The sequence below is a fragment of the Elephas maximus genome, chromosome 25 (assembly GCF_024166365.1).
Source record: "Elephas maximus indicus isolate mEleMax1 chromosome 25, mEleMax1 primary haplotype, whole genome shotgun sequence".
Classification (NCBI taxonomy): Eukaryota; Metazoa; Chordata; class Mammalia; order Proboscidea; family Elephantidae; genus Elephas; species Elephas maximus.
The window spans coordinates 68,433,142-68,459,691 of record NC_064843.1 but is presented as its reverse complement, the minus strand read 5'-3'; the positions used below and the strand labels follow the sequence as shown (position 1 = coordinate 68,459,691).

The 26,550-nt window shown below is 42.9% G+C and overlaps 1 protein-coding gene across 3 annotated transcripts in view; it reads left to right on the top strand.

Annotated features, from left to right (window-relative positions):
* Positions 1–18,715, top strand: part of NINL (ninein like) — a 238,932-nt gene extending 220,217 nt beyond the window's left edge. For 2 of the 3 annotated variants that reach the window (XM_049869354.1, XM_049869352.1), the window contains 3 exons: positions 7,617–7,775; positions 11,253–11,366; positions 17,727–18,715. In XM_049869354.1, the coding sequence (XP_049725311.1) occupies positions 7,617–7,775; positions 11,253–11,366; positions 17,727–17,918 (465 nt within the window). In that variant the 3' untranslated portion in view covers positions 17,919–18,715. The remainder of the gene's footprint in view (positions 1–7,616; positions 7,776–11,252; positions 11,367–17,726) is intronic. The other variant, XM_049869353.1, reaches the window with a different exon arrangement.
* Positions 18,716–26,550: the final 7,835 nt, after the last annotated feature.

Genomic DNA, 26,550 nt, shown 5'->3' with positions numbered 1-26,550 from the left:
TTTTTTCTTTGTCAGTCTAGATAGAGGTTTGTAACTTTTATTGATCGTCTCAAAGAACCAACTTCTGGTTTTATTGATTTTCTCTCTTGTTTTTCTGTCTGCAATTTTATTCGTTTATGTTCTGATCTTGTTATTTCTTTTCTTCTGGTAGGTTTAGGCTTAGTTTACTGTTTTCTTTCTCATTCCTGGAGTTGTCTAGTTAGGCTGGTGATTTGAGATCTTTCTCCATTTCTCACGTAGGCACTTACTGCCTAAAGTTGCCCTTGGAGTATCCCATAAATTTTGGTATGTTGTGCTTTCATTTTCATTTGACTCTAGGAAATTTGTGATTTCTTCCTTCACCCATTGGTAGTTTAATAGTGTGTTGTTTAATTTCAGAGCCCTGGTGGCACAGTGGGTAAGAGCTTTGTTGTTAACCAAATGGTTGGCTATTGGAATCTACCAGCCATTCCTTGGAAACCCTACGGGGCAGTTGTACTCTGTCCTATGGAGTCGCTATGAGTCAGAATCAACTTGATGGCAATGGGTTTGGTTTTTTGGGGGGTTTGTTTAATTTCCATATGTCTGTATTTTCCAAGGGTTTTTGTTGGTTTTTTGTTTTTGTTTTTTTTCTGTTACTGATTTCTAGCTTCACTCCATTGTGGTCAGAGAAAATACTTTGTATGATTTCAACCTTTTTAAGTTTATCAGGACTCACTTTGTGACCTAATTTGTGATCTCTCGTGGAGAATGATCCGTATGCACTGGAGTAGACCATTTATTGTGCTGTTGTTGAGTGGAGTGTTCTAGATAAGTCTGTTAAGTCTATTTGGTTTATAGTGTTATTCAGGTCCTTTGTTTCCCTGTTGATCTACTTTCTAGATGTTCTGTCCAGTATTAAAAGTGGTGTGTTGATATAGCAAAGTGTTTATAAATTTTGGTATGAGTCCAACTTGATTTGTGAACTTTCACTTAAAGCACAATAAAAATTAAAAAAAAAAAAAGTGGCGTGTTGAAGTCTTCAGCTATTATTGTAGTGCTGTCTATTTGTCCTTTCAATTCTATTAGTGTTTGCTTTATATATTTAGGTGCTGTAATGTTGGATTCACACAAATAATATTTTGCTGAAGATCATTCAAAATGGTTGCATGGGTACATCATCGGAAAACTGCCAGAAATTCAAGCCAGATTCAGAAGAGGACATGGAGCGAAGGATATCATTGCTGATGTCAGATGGATCTTGGCTGAAAGCAGAGAATACCAGAAAGATGTTTCCCTGTGTTTTATTGACTGAGCAAAGGCATTCAACTGTGTGGATCATAATAAATTATGGATAACACTGCGCAGAATACCTAACCATGCTCATAGGCGAAGAGGCAGCCATTCACACAGAGCAACGGGATACTGCATGGTTTAAAATCAAGAACAGTATGTGTCAGCGTTACATCCTTTCACCGTGCTTTAGTCTGTATGCTGAGCAGATAATCTGAGAAGCTGGGCTATATGAAGAACTCGCCATCGGGATTGGAGGAAAAGTCATTAACAACTATAATGTGCAGGTGACAAAACCTTGCTTGCTGAAAGGGAAGAGGACTTGAAGTACTTACTGATGAGGATCAAAGACTACTACAGGCTTCAGTATGGGTTGTACCTCAACATAAAGAAAACAAAAATCCTCACCACTGGACCAATAAGCAACATCATGATAAATGGAGAAAGTAGTTGAAGTTGTGAAGGGTTTCATTTTATTTGGATTCACAATCAGCAGCTGTGGAAGCTACAGTCAGGAAGTCAAATGACGTATTGCATTGGGCAAATCTGCTGCAAAACCTCTCTTTAAAGTGTTAAAAAGCAGAGGTATGACTTTGAGGACCAAGATGTGCCTGACTAAAGCCATGGTATTTTCAGTCGCCTCATATCCATGGATGGGAAAGCTGAACAATGAATAAGGAAGACCGAAGAATTGATGCCTTTGAATTATGGTGTTGGTGAAGAATATTGAATATGCCATAGACTACCAGAGAACAAAAAAATCTGTCATGGAAGAAGTACAACCAGAAGGCTCCTTAGAAGCAAGGATGGCAAGACTTCGTCTTATGTACTTTGGACATGTTATCAGGAGGGACCCTGGAGAAGGACATCACATGCTTGGTAAAGTAGAAGGTCAGTAAAAAAGAGGAAGACCATCAATGTGGCTGCAACAGTGGGCTTAAGCATAACAATGACTGTGAGGATGGCACAGGACAGGGCAGTGTTTTGTTCTGTCGTACATAGAGTCACTATGAGTCAGAACCAACTCGATGGCACCTAATAACAACAATGTTGGGTGCATATATATTTATGATCGTTGAATCTTCTAGATTAATTGACCCTTTTATCACTATATATTGTCTCTCCTTTATCTCTTCTGACGGATTTTGTTTTAACGTCTACTTTGTGTGATACTAAGATTGCCACCCCGACATTCTTTGTGTCTTAAGCCTTCTTTGTATTTGTTCTTTACTACTGCTTGCCTTTGCTTTTGTGTTTTGTTGGTTTATTGTTTTGAGCCATTTTGGTTCCCTTCTTTCCTTATGTGTATATTTTTTAGGTATTTTCTTAATGGTTACCATGAATATTACACTCAACAGCTTGTATTTATAACATTTTAGGGTAAGTTGGTACCAACTTAACAGCAGTAACATGAAACAAATTCTATTCCTATACCACTCCTCTTCCCCTGCCTTTTGGTGTTGTTATCACTAACCATGTCTTTATATTTTGTGTGCCCTTCAACATAATTTTATCATTACTTTTTATATATTATTAAAAACTATTAAGGACAAAACAAAATTGTCAAACGTGAGTACCTTATTACTAGCTCTTATACTTACCCATGCGGTTCCCTTTATTATGGATATTTCTTTTTATGTACATCTTTCTTTTTGAATTACTTTCTAGCATCTTTCCCTTCCATATACAGAACTCTCATTAGTATTTTGTTGTTGTTGTTGGGCTTGTCTGATGGATATGAACTCTCTCAGCTTCTGTTTGGGAATGTTTTAATTTCCCCTCAGTCTTGAAGGACTGTTTCACTGAGTATAGTATTCTTAGTCACAGTTTTTTTTGTTTGTTTTTTTCTTTCAGCACTTTAAATATTTCATTCCATTGCCTTCTGGCCTCCAATGTTTCTGAGGAGAAATCGGCCTTCGATCTTACTGGGGATCTTTTGTATGTGGCAGTTTGCTTCTCTCTTGCTGCTTTCAGGATTCTCTGTTTATCTTGACTTTTTGAGAACATTACTATGATATGTCTTGGTGTAGTTCTCTGTGGGTTTGTCCTGCTTGGGGTTCTTTGAGCATCTTGAATTAGTAGATTCATGTCCTTAGTTATTTTCTGTCATTATTTCTTCATATATTCTCTGTCTCATCTCCTTGAATTTTCATAATGCATGTATTAGGTCTCTTGATGTTGTACCATTATTCCATTAAATTGTGCTCAGCCTTCTTGATCCTCCATTCTTGTTGTTCTTCGTCTCCTGTAATTTTGACTATCTTATCCTCTAATTCACTCATTATTTCTTCTGCCCTATTAAATATTTTGATAAGCCCTTCTGTTGTATTTCTCATTTTAGGTGTTGTCTCTTTCAGTTGCAATATCTCTTTTTTTAAGATCCTCATTTTGTTCTTGCATTGTTTTCCTGATTTTATTTTATTTATTTTTTTTAGCTCTGTGTTTGTATTTTTGCTTAGCTCTTTAATTATGTTTAACATTGTATTAAATACTTCCATTTTTTTCATTGTTTGGCCATCCCTAGATGCACTTCCACACCGTTCATCATGTTCATTTGGATGGGCCATTATTCCTCTGTTCTTTGTGTGTCTTGTGATTTTTTTGTTGGGGTATTAGAATGTTCGAGGGTGTTAGCTTTCTGGGTTCTCCCCAGTGTTTGCTGTTTTTGCCTGTACTACTTTCTGCAAAAAAAACCTTAGGTGGTAGAGCCTTCAGCCTTTGTTTACCTTTTCCTCTCCCACTCTGTGGTAGCTCCTGTCATGGGTTGAATTATGTCCCCCAAAACGTGTGTATCAATTTGGCTGGGTGATAATTCCCGGTATTGTGTGATTTTCCTCTATGATGTTAATGAGGGAGGATGGGCAACAGTTGTTAGTGAGGCAGGACTCAATCTATCAGACTGGATTGTATCTTCAGGCAATCTCTTAAGATATAAAAGAGAGAAGCAAGCAGAGAGACAGGAGGACCTCATACCACCAAGAAAGAAGCACTGGGAGCAGAGCACGTCCTTTGGACCCAGGATTCCTGTGCAGAGAAGCTCCTAGCCTGAGGAAACATTGATGAAAAGGCCAACAGAGAGAGAATGCCTTTCCCCTGGAGCTAACACCCTGAATTTGGACTTCTAGCCTACTTTACTGTGAGGAAATAAATTTCTCTTTGTTAAAGCCACCCACTTGTGGTATTTTTGTCACTGGGTCTGGGTTGGGTAACACTAGATGACTAAGACTGCTTCTTCCCACTCCCTGGTTTAATTAGGATTTGAAAGTTCCAGGTCTCAGTTTTCAACTTTCAATGCCTCCCAAACACACCAGAGAACATTTTGTGGTTTGTCTGTCTAGCAGCAGGCTCCGCCACTTAGGCAGTCAGTCTGTCCTCCTGGGGGCGCAGTCCTCTGTCTGTGTGGTTATTACTCCCTTCCCGTCTCTGTTTCTGCAACCACATTTTCAGTTGGAAAACCCACACTCAGCGAGCACCCTTTCAGGCTGGGCGTTGCCCCCCAGTTTTGGCCAAGGCTTCCTTCCCTGCTCTGTGTGGTCTGCTTATATATGTGCTAGCATTTAGGGGACCAAAAAAAAAAAAACCAAACCCAGTGCCGTCGAGTTGATCCCAACTCATAGCAAGGGGAAGCACGGCCAATTTTCTTCCATTTCAGGAGGAGAAAGGGCTACCACTCACCAAAAGGACCTCCAAGAGATCTGCCTTGTTGGTTTCAGAGCCCCAGTTGCCCTGTGGTGCTTGAGGAAGCAGCCTCCACTTAGGAGGCCCATCCCCTGGCCTCGAAGTAGGAAACCTTCTGTAGGAATTTGTATCTGTCCAGTTACTGGGCGGAGGAGGGGTTGTCACACTCTAAACAGACTCCGAGGGAGGGCTGCCTTGTTGCTTGTCCTTAGAGCTTGTCCTGTAGTATGTTGGCTGTGGGTGTAGCCTCCACTCAAGATGCCTGCTTCCTAGCACACAGCAGCCTCATTCTGCAGTGCTTGGTGCTGATTGGAAGCGGGAGCAGACAGACTTCACCCGACCCCCAGGGCTGTCTATCCTGTTGGTCTCAGAGACCTGAGCTAAGGGGTGCAGAGGGAGGCAGGTAGAGTGTTGGCTATGGGAGCAGACTCCACTCTGCAGTTGTTTTTAATCTAGAAATCCTCTTTTATCCACGTGACGTTAAGTCTTTGAGGAGACCAGGCAGTTGTCTCATGGGATGGCCCACATTCTGGACCTGTCCAGTTGTTTCCCCATGGGGTGCTTCAATTTCTGGTAGACTGGACATTGGGCCTAAACTTGATCAGAGTCAGAGTAATCACATTTGGCAAGAATATCCTTTTGTTTTAAAATGTGCCCAGGAGACAGCTGCTAACATCTCACATCACCTTCTGCAACGCAAGTGAATGCAAGTTTAAACTCAAAGAGGTGACCAGAATGGCCACCACCAAAGGGCAGGCGTGACGCCCTGAGGAAGGCAGCATCACCTGTGCCGTGCTTGAGCCAGAAATCCACCACCCAGATCTGACCATGACAACACATCAGACAAACCCAAAATGAGAAATGTTCTGTCAGAAGGGGGGGAGGTGACAGTATCTGTTAAAAATGCCAACATCATAAAAGTGAAAGGCTGTGGAAATGCTCCAGACTGAAGGAGGCTAAGACACCGGACAACTGAAGGCGCTGCCCGGCCAAGAGCAAGTCCTGCCTGAGGACACTAGTAAGTCAGCCAACAAAACCGGGGCGTGCGTGGTGTGTCAGGTTACATTTCCCGAAGTCAGTAACCGTTCCAGAGCTCAGAAAAGAGCACTGTGTCTATAATGCCTAAAGAGCTCCGGCGGTAAAGCAGATGGGGAGAGATGCCATCAGTCAGCGAGTCTGGGAAAAAGGACTTCAATGTTCTTTGTAATAGTCCTACTCCTGCAACACTTCTACAAGTTTGAAGCTAGTTCCAAACAAAGAGCTTAACTGTTAAAGATGAGTAGAAGAAAATTGACTAGTATGTTTATCCCCGGAGCTGAAGTGACATGTAACATTTCTTATTACTGATGAAATCAAGGCCCTCACTGGAGGACAGGTGAGTGAGCGACAATACTGACAAAGATGTTTCAGTTTCCTAAAATGCCACAAGCGCAGAGAGAGGTTTATACAGACATAGCTGATAGGAACTTGCAACGTAGCAGAGACACTGCCGCATGCCCGTTGCTGAAGTTCTGGGAAAAGGACAGGTTTTGATCAGTTTACAGAGAAGTGAGTCCTCACAGGCAAAATGCATAGATTCCCTAACCTTGAGTGGAACCCTAATTGAAACAACCTTAAGGTACCATATACCACACCAACTGCTATAGAGTTGACTCTATCATGGCGACTACAAGTGTGTCAGAGTCGAAAACCACAGGGTTTTCACTGGCTGATTTTTTTCTAAGCAGATCGCCAGCCCTTTCTTCCAGGGTGCCTCTGGGTAGACTCAAACCTCCAGCTTTTCTGTGAGTAGCGCAGTGTGTTAACTACTTGTACTACCCAGGGACTCCCTAAGGTGCCAATATGTGCTTATTAAACCCGTAAAAAAATAAAATTATTCTGTTCATTGCCAGTGGTGCTGAGAGGTTCAGCAGTGTTGGACAGCAACCTAGGAATACCCTGGATCTGTGTTCACTCTCTGCCCCCAAAACTAGCTGCTGTGAAAAAAGCAATTAAATAAAAATGTAGTTTGTATGAAGATCTTCGTGATGCGTGATTGGTGGTAACTGAAATCTCCGTTGTGAAAAACTGAGGAACTTTCTACCTACTGTTGGAACACACAGTCATCCGTGCACCCACCCAGGAGACCTCTGTGAGGCACCCTCATCTGCAGAGCGGTGGTACTGAGGACACTGACACCCTGCTGCCAGCCAGGTTTATATGTTTAGGGGCAGAGATCAGAGGAGACTTTAAAGAGATTCATATACTTTCAGTTTACTTCTTTTTTTTTTTCCTTAAAATAATATTAGAAACAACTGTGAAGGACATGAGATAAAAATGTGGAAGGCCTTCAGAATGGTGTTCTGAGTGTTCTTGGCATGTCTTGCTGGTTCTGGGGGTATGGATGTGTCTCGTTTCTTCTCAGGAATACAGCAGGTTTCTCGGCCTCGGCCCTGGTGACTTTGGGGGCTGGATGAGTCTGTCACAGGGGCTGACCTGTGCACTGTTGCATGTTCAGTAGCAGCCCTGGATGTCAGCAGCCACCCCTGCCTCCCTCAGTTATGACAATCAAAAACATCTGTAGACATTGCCACATGTCCCACGGGGGGCAAAATCACCCCGATTTGGGAACCACTGAAGTGATCTGAATCGAGTTGCTGGTGTTAAAAAAAAAAATTCAATCTGTATTTTAACCTTTTTTGCTCTAGAGTCAGAAATACAAGGATCAGTTGTCCCAGCTGAACCACAGAACCCTTCAGCTGGACAGGGAGGTCAATGCCTACCGGGCCCAAAACGAGAAGAACGAAGTCGCCATTCAGCTGCTAACACAGAGGCTGGAGGGGGCGGGTCACCAGGAGGAAGAATGGGTAAGTGGGCAAAGCAGAGGGGGACATTGGAGAGGCAGCTCAGGGACCTAGAGACACGCACTGCCCGACACGTAGCAGAGGCGGACATTGGAGGGGCAGCTCAGGGACCTAGAGACACGCACTGCCCAACACGTAGCAGAGGGGGACGCTGGAGAGGCAGCTCAGGGACCTAGAGACACGCACTGCCCGACACGTAGCAGAGGCGGACATTGGAGGGGCAGCTCAGGGACCTAAAGACACGCGCCGCCCAACACGTAGCAGAGGGGCCATTAGAGAGGCAGCTCAGGGACCTAGAGACACGCACTGCCCGACACGTAGCAGAGGGGCCATTAGAGAGGCAGCTCAGGGACCTAGAGACACGCACCGCCCAACACATAGCCGGGTGTGTGTGTGTGTGTGTGTGTCTGTACATATAATATATGAAGAGCCTCAAGAACATCATTATGCTTTGACTTAATAATCTGCTTATGGGAATTTTACCCGTGAGCATTGTGGAAAGATGTAGCTGTAGGTATTTTCCTTGCTGGGGTATTTATCATCACAAAACTCGAACTCAGCTTGAATCATCAAGAGTTGGTGAATGAGTCAGTAAGTTAAGGTGCAGCCATTAAAAACATGTTTTTCAATAATACTGTGGCATGAGGAAGTGCTCGGGGTTCCTCTGGGTGGTGGAGTCATGGGTGATTTAAATTTTGTAATTCTTGGTTTCCTGTGATTTTCTGAAGTTTCTGCATTAAGCACACACCAGACTGCAAAGGTATTTCTTGCACCTGTGAAACTGATCTTTTAAAACTAGGGTGACCAAATCTAGGGACTCACACTGGAATTTGAACACATGAGTCAGGAATATCAGAGCTTAAGGTTGTCGCGATCCCAACTGGGAGAGGCACCTGAAGAGACTGGGGCCGAGGCTGGGGAAAGGCATAAAGAAGCTCAACGGAGGGACTTGGGTGGGACAGCTGAGTGAGGGAGGCTGAGGAGAAGGTTGGGTTTGTGACCTTGCAGTCAGGACTCTCCCCCAACCAGGGTCTCTTGCTGGCCCTTGTCCCTCACTCCTGCTCCAGCCAGCAGAGGGAATGGCTCAGTTCCTGGACATCTGCATTCATGGTGCCCCTGGGCATCCCACTTCCAGGTCTCCACCCCTTCTCCATGCACACAGGAGCCCCTTGGAGCCTGCCGCTCGCCAGGCTGTGAGCTCCTTGCCTGTGGGCACGTCTACTCTGCGCCTTGGGGCCAGCGGGTACTGGGAACAAACTGGTACAGGAGAGGTGCCTGCCCACAAGAGCACGAGTCATGTCTGGCTGCCTTGTAGAGGAGAGTATGGTCAGGAGGAGAATGGTGGTGTACTGCTGTGCTTCTGAAAACCCTCTGATTGGTCTGGCCGCAGTGCTTGGTTCTGAGCCACTTCCTCCCTGTCTCTGAGGAGGGGTAGGGCCAGCAGGTGTGCCAAGAGGGGGGACAGAAGCTGCTCCTGGTCAAGTGAGTCACAAAGACCAGCAGATTGGGGCGGAGGCAGATGACCCCACCACTCAGTGGGAGAGCAGCCATGCACTCAGGTGGGGAGGCGTCAGTGCCTGCCTCCCTAGAGGCCAACGACCAGGCCTGAGCACCCAGGAAGCAGAAGTTCCTCATCTTCCCGGCTGTGATGGTATCAGCGTTGTAGGGGTTTCCTCCCCTTTCACGTTACTAAACGGGGTTCTCTGGAGCTGGGCTAGTCTTGGTTGATGTCCACTTTTCATGAGGAAGGAAGTGAGAAGGACTCAGATGGAATTCAGTTCAGCAGACGTTTAGGGAATGCGTTTTGTGCTCAGAGGCCTCCCATTTCGTCAGATAGGACCATGTTCCCAGGGAACGCAGTCAAAGGGGGGGGTTCACAGCCCAGGACACCTGTCTAGAGGAGGCAGCTTGAAGCGTAGAAAGTGTATGGCTGGGTCTGGTAAGGAACAGCAAAGACCTGGGATTGGGGGCATCTATCCCATTCTCAGGCAGGAGAGTGGGTAGCCACTGGGTTTCAACTGAAGGATCTGGGGCTGTAGTTTCCCACACCCAGGCCTCATCACTGAGCATTGGGGGCCACAAATGCAGACTGCTAATAGAGCCCTAAAGGTGGCATGTGGCGAGGCCGTGGGTGAGGCAGCGGGGTGGTGGGCAAGAGGGAGGGAGGACCAAGGCCCCTGTACAGGGGCCATCATGGCCTGACCTGAGTTTACAGAAAAGCCAGAGCATGAATCCTCCCAGTTTTATTGTTTCATTTTGGTTTTTCGGTTCTAAAACTTCAGCGTTGTGAGACCTGCATTTCTGTTGACTTTATCTTTGCCTAATTCGTTGCTGAACGCTTGCCTGATCTTTAATAGATGTCATTTCTTAGAGCAGCTTTAGGTGTACAGAGAGCTCCCATCTACTCCGTTTCTGCCCTGCACACGGTCTCTCCTATTATTAACGTCTTAGGTTGGTGTGGTGTGTTAGTTACAGTCGGCGAGCCAATATTGATAGGGTATTATTAACTGAAGGTTCACTAAAGGCGGGCGCAAACAGTTTGTACTGGACTGCTAACCTAAAGGTTAATGGTAGAAACTGAGCTGGTTGCTGTCAAGTCGATTCTGATTCATGGCAACCCCATGTGTTTACAGAGTACAACTGCTCCAGAGGGTCTTGGCTCTAATCTTTACCGAAGCAGATTGCAACCAAGAAAACCCTGTGGAGCACTTCCGTTCCACAAACACATGGTGTTGACGTGAGTCGGAATTAACTTGATGGCAACAGGTTTTGTTTTGTTATTAACTGAAGTCCATAGGTCACATTAGGGCTCACTCTTTGTGTTTCCTATGGATTTTGACAAACGCATGTTGTGTGCTCCACCTGCTCATCCCTCTGAGTCTCCGCGAACCCCCCTGGGAGTCACTAACCTCGCAGTCTCTATAGTTTTGCTTTTTGTCATGTAGTTGGAATCATACAGCATGTGGCTTTTTTTTTAGACTGGTTTCTTTCACTTAACAATATGCATTTAAGGTTCCTCCGTGTCTTGTCTATGGCTTGATGGCTTATTTCTTTTTTTGTGGAATGATATTCCATTGTATAGACACGCCACCGTCTGGTTACCCCTTCACCTGTTGAAGGACATCTTGGTTGCTTCCAGTTTTGGGCAATTAAGAATAAAGTTATTATAAACATTTGTGGCAGGTTTTTATGTGGCCATAATGTTTTTAACTCCTTTGAGTAAATACTTAGGAGTGCAATTGCTGAATTGTATGGTGAGCCTGTTTTTAGCTTTGTAAGAAACTGCCAGACTGTCTGATTGCTACACACAGCACCACACCCCGTGGCTCCTGAGAAGACTTGTTCATGTTCCACATACAGACAGGCTCATAGCTCGTTGCTCTCAGACTTGTACGTTGCAGCCAGATGCCATTTTAAATATGTCGTGAAGTGATTTCTTTTAAAACACAAATGTTCAATCTATAACCTTCTTTATGGCAGGAGGAACATGAAAAACAGCTTACAGCCACAAAAGAGCAGGTGGAAGAGGTAGAATTGATCTTGAAGAACGTGGAAATGCTCCTACAAGAAAAAGTGGATGAGCTGAAGGACCAGGCAAGTTATGGGCTCCTGTCGTCTCCACACGTCCTCTTTTTGCACATTTCTCCCTCGTGGGTGCTCACACAGTTGGTGTAGGAAGAGACTGTCTTGCCACAGACTCAGGGACACATGATCGTTCAATAAATGCTTACTGAGCACCTACTGTGTGCCAGGGCATTGTTGTAGGTAGACCTGAGACGAACAAGCCTGAGTCTCTGCCCTCGTGGCACTTACGTTCTGGAGGTGGAGACAGCTGATGATAAGACTGTGCTCTAAGAAAGCACACTCTCCTGGAGTGCAGAGTCAGGGTGATGGGGAACCAGTCTGCAGAGACGAGGTACCTGACTACACCCTTGAATGGTGACCCAGCATGTATCCCTCAGCAGAGGCCAGGTTGGCATTTGGGGAAGGACATTGCTCACTGGCAGACTATCCTGTGCCTTGTAGGACACTTGGCACCCTGCCCACAAGGTGCTAAATACCAGTAAAAAAAAAAAAAAAATACCAGTAGCATCCCGTAATCTCTGGATCTCTGAGAATCATAGCCATAAAAAGGTGCCCACACATTTCTGCCTCCCTGCTTGTAGCTGTGGGCAAGCGGTCTTTGCCCCTGCAAAAGGTGCCCCTACAGTGAGCACCAGACACCAGATACCACCTCCTGCCCTCTCCTCTGCTTCTCTTGTCTCTCCCCTCCCCTCCCCATCTCCTCCGCCCTTCCCTACTCCTTTGTATCTCGCTTTTGCCTGGAGCCCTCCCTGCCATCAGTATGCAAACCTGATCTTAAAGAACCCCACCTCTCTGGTTTGGCCAGTGCCCCACATCTCTGCTCCTCTTTACATAAATACCCTTCAAAGGTATTCTGTGGTAACAGCCCTGCCAGCTTCCCCTCCATTCTCTTCTCAATGGCTCAATCTCTGTTACTCCTCCCTCCCTGGATCCACACCTAATCCAGCAGCTTGGCCTTCAGAATGGATACAGACTCTAAGCACTCGTACCCCTACTGCTCCCATCCTGGTCTAAGCCCCCTCATCTTTTGCCATTTCTCTGGTTTCCCTTTCCACCCTTGCACTCCTGCCTGGATCTGTGCTGAGCACAGGAGCTGCAGCACTCCTTCCAAAGCACAACTGAGATCCTTTCTCTCCTCGGCTCAGACCCTACAGTGCCTTCCCATCTCCCTCAGAGTAAGAGCCAGCCTTGTCACAGTGGCCTCCAAGATTCTGTTAAATTTGGTGCCTGCCCCTGCTCTGACTTCCTTGCCGTCTTTGTCCGCGCCCCTCCAGCTGCAGTGGCCATCTGCTGCTCCCCAATCACCCCAGGTACACACCAGCCTCAAGACCTTGGTACCTGCACTTCCCACTACCTGGACGGCCTCTAAGACTCACTCTCACTCTTTTCAGGCCTCTGTTCACATGTTCACAGGAAACCCTGGCGGCGTAGTGGTTAAGTGCTACAGCTGCTAACCAAATGGTTGGCAGTTCGAATCCACCAGCCGCACCTTGGAAACTCTGTGGGGCAGTTCTACTCTGTCCTATAGGGTCGCTATGAGTCGGAAGCGACTTGACGGCACTGGATTTGGTTTTTGGTTTTTGGTTCATGGTTCACGTGTTACCTTACAGACAAGGCCCCTTGGTTCCTGTCTTAGTCTGGGTTGTCTCGAGGAACAAAACCAGTGAAATGAATATGTAAATATGTATAGACAGATTTACTTTGCAGAAATGGCTCACACAATTGTAGGGGCTGACAAGTCCTAAATCGATGGGTCCAGCAGCAGGCTGGAGACCTCTGCTGGCTCACAGGATAGTGGGGCTGGTGAATTCAAGACCTGCAAGTCAGGCAGTAGACTGGAGACTTCTGCAGGTTTATGTACCGATAACCAGAGGTCAGGCAATGAGAAGAGTGCGGTGTCTTGAGAACAAGCAAGCTTTACCAGAATATCCATTTACATACTAAACGCAGGCCACAACCGCAAGGCAACTCCCCCTTTCAACTGATTGGCTGCTCACATCAGATCACAAGATGGAAAGGTGATTTACGGAAGAGCACCTGGCAAACCACTGAGAATCATAGCTTAGCCAAGTTGACATGTAACATTAACCATCCCCGTCCACTCCTTGTTAAATTGGCACCTGTACACACTTCGTTAAACCATACATAATCTCCAAATAAAGACAGTTATAAAGTCGTACTTTGCCTAATATGATATAAGTAACATGCATTCAACTGAAAACACAGTAGCACCTTTTACATCTTGTATTTTATGATAAGTAATGGAGTCAGGGCATAGTGGTTAAGGGTTCAGTTGCTAACCAAAAGGTTGGCAGTTTGAACCCACCTTGGAAACCCTATGGGGCAGTTCTACTCAATTCCACTATGAGTTGGAATTGACTCGACAGCAATGGTTTTGGTTTTTTGGTTTTAATGGGATAAGGGAGGGAAGAAAACAAAGAAATTTCATGCACACACACACATATAACAAAACAAAGAAGAAATACAACAGTTACAGTCCTCATGTCTACAACTGGTCACGTGGTTGTAGCCGGTATTTAGAACTACCTTTAAGTACCCGTTCCATATTACCTTTCCCCTCAGCAAGCACCTCAGCTAGTCGCTGTTTGGTGGGGTGACCCAAACCTTCATTCCTTCAGGGTCTGGGCCATTAGTAGTCATGTCCAAATTGGGCTGCTGTAGTTTTCCATTGACTTTAATACACAGGGCATGGTAGTACTAAGAGATGCCCTAAGGTATCGCCTACATTCCAGACATACTCTTCTTTACCTACGTTATGTAATACCAGTTCAGTATCAAGATCAGTCCTATCAGCCAGTATGGCAACTCCCTTCTTTGCCTGTTGATCCAGAGGCATAAGGAGCCCAAAGTGGGGCCAGGTGGGTCACGGGGAAAGGAAGCAAAAATTTTAGGAGTAGGTCACTAGGAGTAATAGTGAGTGGTGCCACTCCCATTTCCACCACTTGATTCCTGGGCCCATGAATTCTGGCTATGGGAGATGCAGCACCATATATTGGGCACTGTTTTAAAGCATATACAGCCTCCAGAAAAACACTGCCCCAACCCTGCAAGGTATTGCCACCTAGCTGGCACCTTAATTGTGTTTTTAGGAGGTAATTCCATCGTTCTGTCATCCGATGCTTCAGAATGATGGGGAACATGGTAAGACCGGTGAATAACATGAGCATGAGCCCGCTGCCGGACTTCATTTGCTGAGAAAGTGACAATGATGGCGGATAAGGCATTCTGTAAGTCCACGGGTGGTAGTTTTGGTAGAAGCATTGCATGCAAGGAAGGAAATCCATGTCCAGAATATGTGTCTATTCAAGTAAGGATGAAACATTGCCCTTTCTGTAATGGAAGTGGTCCAGTGTAATCCACTTGTCACCAGGCTGTTAGCTGATCACCTCCAGGGATGGTGCTGTACCGGGGACTCAGTGCTGGTCTTTGCTGTTGGCCAGACTGGGCACTCAGCAGTGGCTCTAGCCGAGTTGGCCTTGATGAGTGAAAGTCCATGTTGCTGTGCCCATGCATAACCTCCATCCCTGCCACCATGGCCACTTTGTTCATGAGCCCATTGGGCAATGACAGGAGTGGCTGTGGAAAAGAGGCTGACCTTATCCCCAAAAAGCGTCGTTCTACCCACTTGATTGTTCATATTCTCCTCTGCTGAGGTCACCCTTTGATAAGCATTCACATGAGACACAAATATCCTTACTTCTTTGGACCATTCAGAAAGGCCTATCCACTTACCTCTTCCCCGTACCTCCTTGTCAACAATTTTCCAATCATCTTCCTTCCAAGCCCCTGACCATCCAGCCAAACCATTGGCCACAGCCCATGAATCAGCATTCAGTTACACATCTGACCATTTCTCCTTCCAAGCAAAATAAACAGCCAGGTGCACTGCTCAAAATTCTGGCCACTAGGAGGATTTCCCTTCACTGCTCTCCTTCAGGCAGGAAAGTGCCAGAAAGGGGCTGCGGTGCTGCGGTTGTACACTTCCAAATGGTGCCTGCATACTGCACAGAACCGTCTGTAACCAGGCGTGACTTTTCTCTTCCTCAGTCAGCTGATCATAAATAAGGAACTCCCCATGAGGCCATAGGTGCCGACTAGGAGATGGAAGGTAATGTGACAGGAGTGGAGACCGTGGGCATTTGATGATGTGATGAGGGAGTGCTGCTGTGCACATTTATCTTTATGACTGTGTGCACCAGACAATCCCCAGTTTATGGTGGGCAGCTCAGGCTGCATGGTCTCTATTGAGGTCCAGTAACAAACCATAAGCTGTTTTTCAAAAGGAGAGTAGTTATCTGCAGAGGATGGCAGGACTTTGCTTCAAAATCCTAAGGGTCTGTGCTGTGATTCACCAGTAGGGGCCTGCCGAAGACTCCAAACGGCATCTCTATCTGCCACGGACACTTCAAGCATCATTGGATCAGCTGGGTCTTAAGACCCAAGCGTGAGAGCAGCTTGCACAGCAGCCTGGACCTGTTGAAGAGCCTTCTCTTGTTCTGGTCCTACTCAAAACTACCTGCCTTTTGAGTCACTTAGTCAATAGGCCAGAGTTGAACATCCAAATGACGAATAGATATATTGCCTTCATGATCCAAAGAGGCCCACCAGGTGTTTGGCCTCCTTTTTAGTTATAGGAGGGGCCAGATGCAACAACTTATTCTTCACCTTAGAAGGAATATTTCAACATGCCTCTGGACCCCTAAAAATTTCAGTGAGGTTGGAAGACTCCTGAATTTTTGTTGGGTTTATTTCCCTCCCTCTGGCTACACAAATATCTTACCAATATTCTAGAGTTGTTGATACTTCTTCCTTATTAGGTCCAGTCAGCATAATGCCATCAATATAATGGACCAGTGTGATGTCTTGTGGAATAGGAAGGCGATGAAGGTCTCTGCAGACTAAATCATGACATAGGGCTAGAGAGCTGATACACTTCTGAGGTTGGACAGTGAGGATACATTACATCGGCCAGTTCAATAGCTGCATACTAGGTACCGGATGTATTAATTTGCTCAAGCAATGAGGCCACGTCTGGAATAGCGGCTGTAATCGGAGTTACCACCTGTTTTCTATGCAGGTCAAATAGGCAAGTTGAATGGGGATGTGGTGGGAATTACTACCCTGCATCCTTCAAGTCCTTGGTGCTGGCACTAATCTCTGTAGTCCCTCCAGGAGTGCAGTATTGCTTTTGGTTTACTGTTTTCTTAGGGGCAGTTCTGATTTTTCCACTTGGCTTTTCCTACTATAATAACTCTTATTCCTTACATCAGGGATCCAATGTAGGGGTTCTGTCAGTTGCCGAGACTATGTCTCTTCCAATTATGCATTCTGCAACTGGGGAATCACTACGGGGTGTTTTCGGGGACCCACTGTGAAACAGACCTGAGCTAAGACCTGACCTCCATATGCCCCACTCTGACTGCTGGGCCACGGTGATGTTTCGGGTCTCCTGGAATTAGTCAGTTCCAGTAATCCCCAAAAGGCCCGATTATTTCCTTTTTTATAGTGAAGAGTGACTCTAGTAATAGGCGGTAGATGTCTTTGGGGAAGCCTGGGAGAAAGATCAACAGCATAAATTTGGGTAGTGTAGTGGGGCCCTTCCTCAGAGGGACTCAGCCTCCCTTCTTTCAAGGGGTTGTGGATCTGTAAACTTGCTGAAGTCTGGGAATTGACTGAGGAGTTGTGACCCTCTGTTGTGTTGATTCAAGTTAGCGCAGAGACTGTGGTCACCGCTGCTTCACCGACACTGCAGCAGGTCTGGCACACGGGGGCACGTGGTGACCATTTGTTCAACAGGTGAACTTGGCGTTGACGTAGCCCCGTGCTGGGATCCCCGTGCCATCGTATCTTGAACGAGGTCTGTACCATGGCTGTGCCACGGCTAGCGTGTCCACTTGCTCACATCTGTGAACCCATTTGTGTACAGCAGCCCGCTCACACCCTGGGCAGCAGCAGCAGGGGTCAGTGCCGCAGCGAGTCCTGGTGACAGCACGGGTGGTAGAGTGTGGTGAGATGAACCAAACATTGTTGACGCTCTCAGCAATTTTGTTCTTTTATGTTGCATTGGATAACGTCCTTTCTGAAGTCTGTTGATTTGGTCTTTTAGGTCTTTATTTCATGTTAAAATGATTCTTGCAATTTCCTTTAAATTTCCTCTACTACGTAGTTCATGACATTCTCAATTTCCTGTCTCACTTCAGGGTAACAAGAATTGTCATTATATACAATATTTGTGTCAGACCCATAAAAACCTAAAATCATTTCAACAAGTGTGGAAGGATATGGGGAAAGGGAACAAGCATTTCTGCACTAGACTCACAGTAAAGTGTGACTCTCTCCCCTCTTTAGTTTGAAAAGAGCACAAAGTCCGATTTGCTGCTCAAGGAGCTTTATGTAGAGAATGCACACCTGATGAAAGCCCTACAGGTCACAGAAGAAAAGCAAAGAGGAGCTGAGAAAAACAACCTCATCTTGGAAGAAAAAATCAGAGCTCTCAACAAGTTAATCAGTAAAATTGCTCCAGCATCTCTCTCTGTATAGACTGCTTGTTTTCCTGAAATTCATTCTGAAAAGAACATCTTTTAAAACTAAGCCACTGTGATGACATAATTTTCTGTGGCTCATTGGTCCTCAGAATATGAGGATTGTGATTCTTGGCGCATTCCAGAAACCTCTAACGTACGTCTACTCTGTCCCGGATGCTGGGGAAAAATATACATGTTGGACAAGACCACATTTTTATAAAATTCCCAGTTTGCCACTCACTCACTAGTAACACATTACGCAGACACTTAGCCAGGAGTGACTGAGAGAAAATGAGCTAAAATAAACTTAATTGTGATGCAGTCCTTTTTGCTGTGGCTGCAAAGATGCAAAATTACTGCTCTGCACAGCTTTACTATTTTGTTATTACTGCTCTGGCTTAGATTACAATTCTCAGTGGTGGGTCAGTGCAGACATTCTAGAAAGGCATCACTCTGTGAACTGCTAACTCGGCAATAAAGGAGGGGAAACCCTTTCTTTAGGAACCACGCCTCCACGTGTGGATATTTGCACATGGCTAGACCTGTGGACTTGGGGGCGATATATTTATTACAAATGTAGTATTTTCCTCATAGAAGTGTCTTCGCACTGGAAAATGTACTATATGTAAAAAAAAAAAAAGTATAGTTTTATATATAAAAACTATGGCCATTTGGTTTATCCTAATGTACTGTTGTAATATGAGAAGAGTCACTGTATTTGCAAGACTTCTTTTCTATTAAAAAACTGATTTAACTTCCAAATTTGTTTTTAATTTTTTAATTATAAAATGTATCAAATATGTAGAAAAATACAGAGTTTTGGGAGAAAAACCCACGTGTCCATTGGTTTTTTGTTTGTCCATCAACTAGATGTATTAAGAATAACATTTTGATAAATGTTTTTTAAAAGGCATGGAGGTAAAGGCCCTGTTCTATCTCAATCCCCTTTCTTTTCCTAGAGGCACTCACTATCCTGAAGACGGTATGTCTCCTTCTTGTCTCTTTGTACATTTACAATACATGCATGTATGAGAAAAACAAAAGCAGTATGAAAAGACAAACTTCAATTCTTGGATAGGAAGACTCAGCAACAAAGTTGGTGGTTCTCCTGATTGATAAATGCAATACGCTCTCAATAAAAATACAAACAGGCGTCTCCTGCCCCAGTCCCCCCTTGCTCCAGAATTAGATAATCTGATTCTAAAGTTTATATGCACAACTAGATAAGCAAATAATCAAAAAAAAACTTTGGAAAAAAGAGCAATGAATGGGGATTACCTCTACCAGTTATTAAAATATTAAATCTTTATACAGTTTGGGTTACATGGGCGTATGTATGCATTTGTCGGTATTCATCAAATGGTACACTTTTGTTGGGGCTTCTAGCTTGGATTTCAGTAACAGGGAGATTGGAATTAATAGACTCGAGCGACACTCAACCAGTTGACATTTATAGAACCTACCACTCGACAATAGCAGAAGCAAGAACCATACAAACCATTTACCAAGATATTACCATATTCTGGGTCTTGAACAAGTCTCAGAAAATTCAAAGGATTCAAGTATGCAGTCTGACCACAAGGGAATTAAATTAGAAATCAATACCCGAACGATATTTGGAAAATACCCAAATATTTGAAAACTGAATACACTGCTAAGCAACTAATGAAACACAGAAGTAATCAAAAAGATGATTAGGAAATGTTTTGAACTGAATGAAAATCAAAACAATGTATCAAAATATGTGAGATGGGCTAAAGTATTAGGAGGAAATCCATAGCACTAAACACCTGTATTAGAAGAAAGGTATCAGATCAGTGACTCAGCTTCCACCTTAAATGACTAGAAAATGAGCAAATTAAACCCAAAGTAAACAGAAGAGAGGAAATAAGATCAAAGCAGAAATCAAGAAAGTAGAACGGGTTGGCACACCGCATGTATAGGTTAACCCAGCCCCAAGGCCTGTCTTTATAAATAAAGTTTGACTGGCAAGCAGCCACATGCGTTCATTGACATGCTGGCTTTTGCTCTACAACAGCAGCACTGAGTAGTACTAGCAGATTGTATAGCCTACGAAGTCTAAAATACAGAAAAAGTTTGCCAACCCTGAAATAAAAAACACAAACAATAGAGAAAAATCAATGGAACAAATGGCTAGTTCTTTGAAAAGATTAATAACATTTATAAACCTCTAGCCAGACTGGTTAGGAAAAAGAGGAAAACAAAAATTACCAATATCAGTGATGAGAGGTGACGTTACTACAAAATCTACAGGTATAAAGGCATACTAAGGGAATATTATAAACAACTTTATGCCAGTAAATTTGACAGATGAAATGTATAAACGATATATAAGCTCATTAAAGAAGAAATAGATAACCTGAAGCTCTAGACCCAGATGGCTTAACCAGTGAATTCTACTAAACATTTAAGGAAGAAATAATACTAATTCTATACAAGCTCCTCCAAAAAACTGAAGAGGAGGAAATATCTCCCAACTCATTCTGAGGTCAGGATTATCATGATAATTAGACCAAAGAAATGATGAGTACAATAGAGACCAATATCCCTTTTGAACATACCTGTCAAGTCAATTCTGACTCATAGCAACCTTATAGGACAGGGTAGAAACTGCCCCCATAGGGTTTCTAAGGCTGTTATCTTTGTGGAAGCAGATTGCCACATCTTTTTCCCGAGGAGCAACCGGTGGGTTCAAATCACCAAGCTTCGGGTTAGCAGATGAGTGTTTAACCACAGTGCCACCAGGGCGTCTGCTTATGACCATAAATGCAAAAATTTTTAATGAAATTTTAACAAAATCCAATAAAAAGGGTACTACATCAATGGTTAATTGGGTTTATGTCAAGAATGGAGGGTTACAAGACAGGAACGATTCCCAAAGCCAACTCTTCAGACAGAGATTGAACTGGACTATGGGATAGTCCAGGAGTGAGCTTCTTGGATCAAGTCGACACATGAGACTATGTGGGCAGCTCCTGTCTGGAGGGAAGATGAGAGGGCAGAGGGGGTCAGAAGCTGGCCGAATGGACACAAAAATAGAGAGTGGAGGGAAGGAGTGTGTCGTCCCATTAGGGGGAGAGCAACTAGGCATATATAGCAAGGTGTATATAAATTTTTGTATGAGAGACTGACGATTTGTAAACTTAAAGCACAATAAAAATTTTTAAAAAAGAATGGAGGGTTAGCTTAACATTGGAAAATCAAGCAATCACTATAATTTACCATGTTAGACAATAATAATAATCTAAATAGATGCAGAAAAAGAATATAACAAAATCCAGTATCTATTCCTGATAAAAACTCTCAGTAAGCTGGTATGATAAATTCCCTTATAAACCTGATCAAGGGTATCAACAAAAAAACCTACAGCTACTATCATACTTAAAGGTGAAAGACTATAAGAGGTGAAGTCTTCGTACATGCTACAATATGGATGGAGCTTGAAGACGTTATGCTGAGTGAAATAGGTCAATCACGAACAAATATTGCATGGCCTCACATATAAGACGATAAGACGAATGTATAGAGACCGAAGTTCGTTAGTAGTTACCGGGGTGGCGGGGAGGGAAAGGGGAGGGTTATTGCTTAAGGAGTACTAAGTTTCGGTGTACGATGATGGAAGAATTGCGTTAAGGGTAGAGTTGCACACCAGTTATTCTAAGTGCTGTCAATAAGTTGTACACCTGTAAAAAGTTGAATTGGCAAAAGTTGTGTGATAGACATATTTACAACAAAGACAAATTTTTTTTAAAAAATCTACAGAGTAGCTGCTGAGGCTGCTTACGTACAACCAAAAACTTGTGGGATTTGGTTCCTTGGTTTGGAGGTTTAGGGTCATGGTTTTATGGGATACCTCAGTTAACTGGCCCAAAATAATATGTTTAGTGTTTCTGTTCTACCTCCTAGTTTGTTGTATAGTTCATGGGGTCTTAAAAGCGAGCAGCCATTCAAAGCACAAAAATTAGTCTCTATTCACTTGGAGCAACAGAGGAAGAAGGAAAGTCAGGAATAGGAGGGGATATTGAAGGTGTGGCTAATTGCCTCCATGAACAACTGCCTCCTGTGCCATGAGACCAGAAGAACTGGATGGTGCCTGGCTACCATTACTGAACATTTTGATCAAAGATTCAATAGGAGAATCCTGATCAAAAGGGGAAAAATTGAGAACAGAAATGCAAATTCTCATGGACTCCAGACATTCTGGAGCCATGGAGATTGAATGAACCACTGAAACTATTGCACTGAGATAATTTTTAACCCTTAAACCAAAAATATCCCCTGAAGTTTGGCTTCTTAAAGCCAAACAATAGCCTAATTAATTAAAAATGTCTGCCTTGGCATTATGGTCTCTTAAGAACTATATATGGGATCAAATTGACAACAGCAACTCAAAAGATTAGACAGGAACTTTAGGGGGCAATGAGTTTATGTTAATGGGGGAGGACAACAGAAAAAGAGGGTGAGAATGGTTGTACAACTTGAAGAATTGGTCAGTGTCAGTGAACTGTACATGTAGAAACTGTTCAATTTGGTTTATGTTTCACTGTGTGTATTCTCAACAACAAAAAAAAAATTAAGAACAAGGTGAAAGACTGAATGCTTTCCTCCAAAGATTAGGAACAAGACAGGGATGTCTGCTCTAACCACTTTTATTCAATACATACTGGAGGCTGTAATCAGTGCAATCAGGCAAAAAGAAGAAATAAAGGCATCAGGGTTAGAAAGGAAGGAGTCAAACTTTAGTCACAGAAAACATGATCATGACTATGGAAAATCTGATGCAATCTACAAAAAAAGGGCTACTAGGATGAATGAGTTTAACAAGTTTGCAGGATATAAGATCAGTATATAAAGAAGTGAATTGTATTCCTGTTTCCTGCAATGAACAATCAGAATTTGAAATTTTAAAAACATCATTTACAATACCACCAAAATGTGAAATGCCTAGGGATAAATCTGACAAAAGATGTGATAGACCTGTACATTGAAAACTACAAAATACTTCTGAAAGAAGTGAATGAAGACTCAAATAAATGGGGAGATATACTTTATGTATTGGTCAGAAGACTCAATATTGTTAAGATGTCAATTCTCAAATTGATATATAGATTCAATGTAATGCCAGTCAAAATTTAAGCAGACTTTGTTTTCTTGCAGAAATTGAGAAGCTGGTCCTAAAACTCATGAGAAAAGCAAAGGACCTAGAATAGCCAAAGAACTCTGAAAAAGAGCAAATTTGGAGCAATAACAGTACCTATTTTAAGAATTATTATAAAGTTACAATACTCAAAATAGCATAATCTTGGTGTCAGTTTAGAAGAATTAAGCAATGGAACAGAATAGGATCCAGAAAAAACTCACACATATACAGATAGTTTATATTTGCATAAGCTGCAAAGATGATGCAGTGGAGGAAAGATAGCATTTTCAACAAATGATACTAGTGTAATGATATCCATATGCCCCACTTCCCAAAATAAGTGAACTTGGATCCATACCTTGCACCACATACAAAAATTTAATTCAAAATGCATCATAGACCTAAGTGTAAAATTCAGAACTATAACACTTCTAGAAGGAAACAGGGAAAAAAAATTTTTTTTTTTTCTGTGACCTTGGGTTGGTAAAATGTTTCTTAGATAAAACATCAAGAGCACAAGTGACAATATCAGGGATTCTGGAAAGATGTCAAGGTGAGCAGGTCTAAGACCCCAACCTCTGCATATGAACATCAAGAAAACAACTGAAAACCTGCAATCACCCCTGTGAGACTCCGAAATGGTGGACAAAAACCACAGCAAAGATTTGAAAACTGAATCAAAACAAGGGTAGGAAAAGCACTTCTTACACTGCCCCTGGTCCTGCCCCTCCCTGTGTGGCAGATGGATGGCTGCAGCAAAGCTAAAGCCTCACTGTACCCCCAGCCAGTGCATGGCTGTTCTGTACTGGGAAGGGTCCCAATCTTTGACTCCAAAAAAGACAAAACAGTTCTTGCTAGTGGATTGTTCAGGGTGTACATTCTGACTAGTTCAGAGGTGGCTGGAAAGACTGAAACCACAGTCTGGTCAGAATTTGAGCCCCCACAGAGTGGGGGAGGGAGTGGCGACCAGAGACTGAGGGCTATATCCACCTGATGGTGGTTTAATCAGTGCATGCTCTCTGATTGGTTAGGGAGGGGTTAAAGGACTGACACCTGGGTCCACAGGAAGGGAGAGAGAGACATAAGCAAAGAAGGAAGGCTGTGCCTGCCTAAAAGTTTCTTGCAGGAATTACCACTGTTGAAAGCACCATATATTTGGGGGAACTGAAAAAACTAAAACTTTAAAAATTCTAATACTCTGGCTCCAAGAAAAAAAAAATCGCTTGGCACGTGAAGAAACTGGAAATGAACAGATTGAAGAATATAATACAACAAAATGAAACAAGCCCAAAGAACTAAGGAAAACAGAAATGAAAGGAAATGATGCATGAACAAAAAGAATATAAATAGACACAAAAAAGAAACCAAACAAATACTGAAACTGAAAGACACAACTGAAATTTAAAATAAAATAAAAAACTCATTGGAAGGATGTAAAAACAGATTTGAGCGAGAGAAAAAGAATCAGCGACCTAGAGGATAAGGAATCAAAATTGTGGAGGCTGAGACGCAAAATAAAAGATGGCTAAAGACTTCTGAACATAGCCTGATGTAATTATGGAGCATTTATCAAGCAAACAAGGGCCCTGGGTGGCTCAGTGGTTAAGCACTTGGCTGCTAACCAAAAGGTCAGTGGTTGGCAACCGCCTGCCGCTACGCAGGAGGAAGATGGGGCAGTCTGCTTCCGCAAAGATTACAGCCTCGAAAACCCCATGGGGCCGTTCTACTCCGTCCTATAGGGTCGCCATGAGTCAGAATCAATCTGACAGCAAAGCCTTTTGAGTCTTATCAAGGAAACTAACATATTCATCATGGGAATCCCAGAAGGAGATGAGAGAGAAAGGGAAAGAAAGAATATTTGAAGAAATAACAGCAGAAAAATTTCCAAATCTCACAAAGGACGTGAATCAACAAATTCAAGAAGCACAACAAAATCCAAGTAGGATAAACCAAGGAGATCTGCACTGAGACACATTTTAACCAAACTCTCAAAAGCTACAGATGAAGGCAGAATCCTGAAAGCAGCGAGAAAAAAGTGAATAGTCACATACAAAGGATCACCATAAAAATTAAATGCTGATTTCTCCTCAGAGACCTTGGAGGCCAGAAGGCAATGGAATGACATTTAAAATGCTGAAAGTAAAGAACTGTCAACCAAAAATACTGTATCTGGCAAAACTGCCCTATAAGAATGAGGGCAAAATTAAAGCGTTTCCAGATAAAAGCTGAAAGAGTTCATAGCCCTAGACCTGCCATACAAGAAATCTTAGTCAGTCCTTTAGCATGGGAAAGATGGCAAAGAGAAAAACTAGAAAGTAACTCAAAGGTGTACATAGAAAAAAAAACTTCATTAATTCCATGGGCAGGTAAAAGAGCAAGTTTTAAGGTATTTTTGCTTGATAATTCTAGTTGTTATATCTTCATGCTTTATAATGACAAATATACTAAAAAAAATACTATGCTTAAGGGCATGTAATTATGAAGATGTAATAGGTGATAACAGTAACATAAATGAGGTGAAGGGGAACACTACAGGTGAGCAGTTTTTGAATGTTACTGAAGTCTGTATCAATTTAAACTAGGGTGTTAAAAAAAATAAAAATTTATTTATAAGATGTTAAATGTAATCGTTGTGGTAACTATAAAGAAAATATCTAAAAATACACAGAAAAGGAAAGTAAAAGGGAATAAAAATCGTTCACTACAAAAAAATCAACAAAACACAAAAATTGATTGTACTGGAGGAAATGAAGAACAAAGAGGCCTGAGACACAAAAATCAATTAACAAAATGGCAGAAGTCAGTCTTCTCTTACTGGTAATTATCATAGATGTAAATGGAATAAATGCCCCAGTCAAAAGGCAGAGAGTGACAAAATAGAGCAAAAAAAACAAACAAACAAGAACTAACTATGGTGTCTATTCGAGATGCATCTTAGGCTCAAGGACACAAATAGGTTGAAAATGAAACGATGGAAAAATATGCAAAAATTAAAAGAGAGCTAGAGCGACTATATTAATATCAGACAAAATAGAATGCAAATTAAAATCAGTTATAAGAGACAAAGAAGAGCATTACATAATGATAAAAAGGTCAGTTCATCAAGAAGATATAACAATTACAAATATCTATGCCCCTAACAGTACAGCCTCAAAATATATAAAGCAAACACTGACAGAATTGTAGAGGGAAATAGTTCTACAATAATAGTTGAAGATTCAAATACACCACTTTCAATAATGGACAATCTAGAAAGAAGATCAATAAGAAAATAGTGGACATGGACGGCGCTAAAAACCAACTAGACCTAACAGACATATGTAGAACACTCCACCTAACAGCTGTCTCAATCTTTAAAAAGATTGAAATCATACAAAGTATATTCTTTGGTGTGGATCATAATGAATTATGGATAACATTGTAGAGAATGGAAATTCCAGAAAACTTAATTGTGCTCATGAGGAATCTCTACATGGATCAAAACGCA